Source organism: Octodon degus, unplaced genomic scaffold (genome assembly GCF_000260255.1).
Source record: "Octodon degus isolate 3935 unplaced genomic scaffold, OctDeg1.0 scaffold00157, whole genome shotgun sequence".
In the NCBI taxonomy this organism is placed as follows: Eukaryota; Metazoa; Chordata; class Mammalia; order Rodentia; family Octodontidae; genus Octodon; species Octodon degus.
In genome coordinates, this window is record NW_004524733.1 from 5,319,120 (window position 1) to 5,325,327 (window position 6,208).

General features: G+C 51.4%; 1 protein-coding gene across 2 annotated transcripts; it reads left to right on the forward strand.

The window, feature by feature from the left end:
- Nucleotides 1–1,604: 1,604 nt before the first annotated feature.
- On the forward strand, nucleotides 1,605–5,420 carry Irs4 (insulin receptor substrate 4). Of its 2 annotated transcripts, XM_004642617.1 has the most exons (2): nucleotides 1,605–3,186; nucleotides 3,220–5,420. In XM_004642617.1, the coding sequence occupies exons 1-2, from the start codon at nucleotides 1,605–1,607 to the stop codon at nucleotides 5,418–5,420; spliced, it is 3,783 nt and encodes a 1,260-aa protein (XP_004642674.1). The 2 variants fall into 2 exon arrangements, with proteins under 2 accessions (XP_004642674.1, XP_012372689.1); XM_012517235.1 differs by having other exon boundaries at nucleotides 1,605–5,420.
- Nucleotides 5,421–6,208: the final 788 nt, after the last annotated feature.

The window sequence follows — 6,208 nt, forward strand, 5'->3', positions numbered from 1 at the left end:
GAGAGGAGAGGAGAGGAGAGGAGAGGAGAGGAGAGGAGAGGGAGTTGAAGGAGCAGATAGAGACAGAAACAGACTGAGACTCTTCAGAAGGTTGCACTTACACTCAAGCAGTTTTTCCAGAAACAAGGAACACAATAGTTCATATTTTTGTAGTGTCAACTTGTAGACTGAAATGCAGCAAAGAACTTCTTGACAAGAAAGATGTTAAAAGTATTCCTGGATATATATTCAGTATGATCCTTTGTTCTAGGTATGAGCTTTCCTTTTTTTAAAGTTCTTCAGTTTCATTGAAGAAAAGAGAAATTGAATATTTTGAGATTTTTCATGTTCTTTTTCAGAACATCTCCCATGAGAAAGTATCACGACCGCTCAACACTCCTGAAATTCAATGAAAATCCACTCCAGTTTTCATCAAGGTAGTATACTGTTCAGGCCCCCAAATTTGTGCTTTCATAGTCACCATTAATCAAATAGCCAGAAACACCATTTTTAGCCAAACTATATTTTGTGGACTGAAAATGCGCTGTGTTTAAAATCTGCGTTCCTTTTTGCAGTCATCGCTGTTATTCACGGGTCTTAAGAGTCGCTGGCTTTTGTCAAGGGTAGGCTCTGGAGTGCCTGTACCGGGGCGGCAGGTTTTCAGGGATTTCGGTCACTTTCTCTCCAGAAACGTAGTCTGCCGCCCATGGCGGAAGGGAAAGGACCAGGGAGTGATAAGAAAAAAGTAAGTGAACAACATGGAGAGAGAGAGAGGGCGCCCGGGTGGGTCCCCAAGTCACAGTGGCTTCGCGATTTGCACTAGTTTATCACCACTATTAACAGCTACTTGCAGAAGGTTGTTTACCGCCAGAGCTCCCAACAATCAGACCAAGAAGCCCACTCTGAGACTCCAACCACGCCCCCTCCCCCTTCATCTCCACCCCCCTAATGAATTTGGGGCCGCCTTTCTGTTGGACCCTCCCATTGGCTCCTATCCCAACCAATCAGAGCCTTGGAACAGTTTCACCTGGCTCCTGGTTCCCAAATAAACAAACAAACCGTCCCGCTACAGTTCCAGTTCTGCTCTAGAGCTCTGCTGGCGCCTCACCCCCTGCTGCCACCTCTTGCCCCCTCCAGCCAATCCAGCTCCAAGTCTGGGGCCCGCGCCAGTTCCTGAAGGCTGCCCACTCTGTCCTCCGCCCCTGCTGGCCTTTTTCGGCCACTCCAGCCTTCACCGATTTCTTGTTAGGATCCTAGTGAACGGCCCCGCCTCCTTCCATCAGTTTCCCTTGGCTCACAGGCCCTGGGGTTCACCCTAAGGGTCTCTGCTGAGTTTGAGGCAGCCCCACCTCCTGGGCCCTCTGCCTCCTCCCTCGCACACCTCTGCTGTGGGGCTCTCGCGCCTGTCCATTGCTCCTCTAGCTGGATCGGCAGCAGCCGCCGCGTGAGGCGGCGGTCACGTGTTGTTTTGCCAGCCACCGCGGGCTCGGAGTAAAGTGGGCGGGGGCGCGGGCTGAGGCAGGAGGGGTTGGGGCGGGCAGACAGGGTAGTCGCCTTCTTCCCCAGCCCTCCCTTCTCCGAGCGCCCCCTCCCCTTCGCTCACCTTAAAACCACCGTGCATCACCATGGCGAGTTGCTCCTTCGCTCGCGACCAAGCGACAAGGAGACTCAGAGCTGCAGCAGCAGCGGCAGCGGCAGCTCTAACAGCGGTGGAGACCACCCCGCTTCTTTCCTCGGGAACCTCAACCGCACTCATTGGGACCGGGTCGTCTTGTCCGGGAGCCATGTGGCTCTCCACCGCCACTGGCTCCCGGTCAGACTCCGAATCCGAAGAAGAGGACCTCCCCGTCGGGGACGAAGTCTGCAAACGCGGCTACTTGCGGAAACAGAAGCATGGACACAGGCGCTACTTCGTGCTCAAACTCGAGACCGCTGACGCACCAGCTCGTTTGGAATACTACGAAAATGCTCGGAAGTTCCGGCACAGTGTCCGCGCGGCAGCGGCTGCTGCCGCGGCGGCTGCCTCTGGTACCGCGGTGCCCGCTCTCATCCCACCGAGGCGGGTGATCAACTTGTACCAATGTTTCTCCGTGAGCCAGAGAGCTGATGCAAGGTACCGACACCTCATTGCTCTTTTCACCCAGAACGAGTACTTCGCGATGGTGGCCGAGAACGAGTCGGAGCAAGAAAGCTGGTACTTGCTGCTCAGCCGCCTCATCCTCGAGAGCAAGCGTCGCCGCTGCGGCACGCTGGGCGCGCAGCCGGACGGAGAGCCGGGCGCGCTGGCGGCTGCAGCGGCGGTGGAGCCACCCTTCTATAAAGATGTGTGGCAGGTAGTAGTCAAACCCAGGGGGCTGGGGCACAGAAAAGAGCTGAGCGGTGTGTTCCGGCTGTGTCTCACTGACGAAGAGGTCGTGTTTGTGAGGCTGAACACCGAAGTAGCCAGCGTGGTCGTCCAGCTCCTGAGCATCCGCCGCTGCGGGCACTCGGAACAGTATTTCTTCTTGGAAGTTGGCAGGTCTACTGTTATCGGTCCAGGGGAACTATGGATGCAGGTCGATGACAGTGTAGTTGCCCAAAACATGCACGAGCTGTTTTTGGAGAAGATGAGAGCCTTGTGTGCAGACGAATACAGAGCCCGCTGCCGCAGCTACAGCATCAACATTGGCGCCCACCTGTTAAACCTGCTGTCCGCTAGGAGGCACCTAGGCTTTCTGCCGCTGGAGCCTGGCGGCTGGCTCCGAAGGTCTCGCTTTGAGCAGTTTTGCCACCTCAGGGCCATCGCTGATGGGGAAGAGGAGATGCTCTTCACCAGGCGCTTCATAACACCCAGCGAGCCCGTGCCTCCCTCCAGGCATAGAAGGCTGCAGCAGCCCAGACCACGCAGGTCCAGGAGAGCAATTTCAGTGCCAGCCAGCTTTTTTCACCGCTTAGCGTCGAGCCCGGTACGTTCTCCTCACCCTGAAGAATCCCCCAAGGACGGAGCTAGTGAAGGCTCAGGCTCCAGCCCCGGAAACTCTAGCGAAAAGGGCAAAGAGAGCAAAGAGAGTCAGGAAGGAAGCGGAGGTGACTACATGCCCATGAACAAGTGGGGTTCAGGAAATGGACGGGGCCCTGGAGGTGGCCAGGGCGCGAGTGGCCAAGGCTCCAGTAACCAGAGTTCAGGGGGAAACCAGTACTCCAGCGGAAGGCAGGGATCTGCAGGAGGCCAGGGCGCAAGTAGTGGTGCAGGCTCTGGAGGTCAGGGCTCAAGAAGTCAAGGTGCTGGAGGAAATCAGTCCCCAGGAGATAGCCAGGGAACCACAGGTGCCCATGGCTCAGACTATGGCCAGAGACCTGGAGGTAGGCATGGCTTAGGTGGTGGCCAGGAACTGGGAGATGGCCATGGCTCAGGTGCTGGCAAGAACTCAGGAGGGAGCAAAAGTTCAGGAAGTGGGAAAGGCATTGATGGCGATGGTGACCGTGGAAAACCTCTGAAAAAAAGATCCTATTTTGGCAAATTAACTCAAGGCAAGCAACAGCAAATGGGGCTTCCTCCCCCCCCACCACCACCACCCCCAATAGCTGGACCATCTAATGGAAAAGGCAAGTCTGCAGGAAGGTTCCGACTTTATTTTTGTGCTGATAGAGGAGCCACAAAAGAGCGCAAAGAGTCCAAAGAGATGAGAGATATAGAGGCTCCTGGAGGTGCACCTCGGTGGTCCCACAGAGCCAGAGCTTTTGATGATGATGAGGATGATCCATATGTGCCAATGAGACCAGGGGTGGCTGCCCCTCTCACAAGCTCCAGCGACTACATGCCAATGGCTCCTCAAAATGTCTCTACTTCACAAAAGCGCCACTCTCGGTCACCATTTGAAGATTCAAAAGGATACATGATGATGTTTCCCAGAGTGAGTCCGCCACCTGCCCAGAGTGCTCCCAAAATGCCTGATCCTGACAAACAGGATGACTCAAAGGATGATAGCGACGGTGACTACATGTTCATGGCTCCAGGAGCTGGTGCAATTCCCAAAAACCCGAGAAATCTTCAGGGCGGCTCCTCCTCCAAAAGTTGGAGCTCCTACTTCTCTCTGCCTAATCCTTTTCAGAGCTCACCCTTGGGACAAAGTGACCACAGTGAGTATGTACCAATGTTACCTGGAAAATTACTGGGGAGGGACCTGGACAAAGAAGGTTCATCAAACTGGGGTTTCAAAGATAGAGCTTCAAAGCCTATTCTTGAGGGATCATTCTCAAAGCCTGGAGATGGTAGATCACCTTCAAAGCCTTCAGATGATGGGCCCCCAAAGAATAAGGCTAAGAGACCTAACCGACTGTCTTTTATTACAAAAGGAAATAAAATCAAGCCCAAACCACAAAAGCCCACACAAAAACAGAGAGAAGCTGACAGCTCTAGTGGTTATGTCAACATTGACTTCACTAAAAGAGATAGCAGTATGCCAGCCCCCTCTGCTCAAGGACTGCCACATTCATTGGGCATAATTGCTGACTGCAGACTGTCAGCCTTTTCTAATTATATGAATGTTGAATTCAGAGTGTCATTTCCAAATCCAGCAAGCCACCTCTCAGATCTTTTAAGAGCTATCCCAAATGCTAACCCCTTATCTCTGGAAGGTGCTAGGTGGCCATGTCCTCCTCTTCCTCCCATAGCTACAGGTAGCAATGGTAATGTGGAAGAGAGTGACTACATTGAAGTAATTTTCAACCCAGCAATGACACCAGCCCTGCCTTTTCCTGACAGTACCATTCGCTATGATGCTGAAACAGGTCGAATCTTTGTGGTCGACCCATTTTCTGAATGCTGTATGGACATTTCTCTCTCCCCTAGCAGATCCTCTGAACCACCACTTCTAGCCAGGCTGCTGCAGGAAGAGGAGCAAGAGACAAGACGCTCACAAAGCCGTTCACAAAGTTTCTTTGCAGCCGCCAGAGCAGCTATTTCGGCTTTCCCGACTGATAACCCCCAAAGAGAAATTTCCAATGCCCCCTCCTCAGCTGCAGCACTAGCAACTGCGCCAACCGTAGGGTTAGGCCGGGTGTTAGCTGCGGCCTCTGCGCTCCAAGTGGCCCCGGGCTTAGGCGCAGCCGCCGCGGATTTACAGACTGCGGCTGGGTTTAACTCCACCTCCACCCACTGTTTCCAACCTGTTGCTAATGCTGCTGATATGCAGGCAGTAAGGGAGGCCCTGGACAATGCCGCTGGCTCTAATCTTAGAGTCCCGAATCCAGCTGCAGATCTTGCCAGAGGTGAGAATGCAGCTGGTGGGGTTGATGCTGCAGCTGAGGCTCCACCACCTCCACCGCGCCACCGTTGGGTGCCGAGACCTCCTGAGACAGACAAGTCCGAAGACGACAATGACGACACTGACAACACTTATGTGAGAATGGACTTTGCCAGACCTGACAACAAGGAGTTTCACTCTCAGAAAAGAGGTTAGTAATTTTAGAATTAAATTCCCTAAAGTTAGTGGTCAGTGGTTCACGAGAGTGAATGCGGTGTCTAAACTGTTAGGGATAAGTGAGGGAGTATTTACTTAGTGCTAGAAGTCAGTTTTCATTATTTACACTTTAGTTTTTTGAGCTTTGTAAAAAACCTACGCTTTTATTCAATGATAAATTTATCTGGATAAAACCAATTATCGTTTAATCATATGCTCTACTTCTTGGGAATAATGAAAACTAAAAGATATTGCACAGGGAGAACTTTCAGACATGCTTCCCCTGCACTAAGTGATCATGCAAAGCAGGATGTCTCAAATTAAGTTCCATCAACCATTTTCAAGTCGTTGAGTAAAAACTGCTTTCTAACAGATGCCTCTGCTGTATTTAAGTCGTGAAGTTGAATAAGAGCACAGAATATTAAGCAGTAAAAGTTAACTATAAGTGTTAACTTACTTTTTAAAAGCTGTCATTGTTATGCTAGTTTGCTGTAATTTACTGAAAAGGTTAAATTTCAATTGTTAGCTTGAATGGGAAGGGCAGTGGAAAAGGACCAAACATAAATAATTCAAAACAGCAGATGATTGATAAAAAGATGGTATTTGCTCTGGAATGTGTTTTTATGTTGATCTTTTTTGTTTGTTTTTGCACAGGATAAATTGTGAGAAACTGAATGTCCCTTTTCCCTGTCACTGGTAGGAGCAGGCCAGTCACATTTGCTCTGCCTCATTTTCTTCTTTTAACCTGCCACACTTTCAAAAGAGGGTGTGGTGACAATTTGATAATG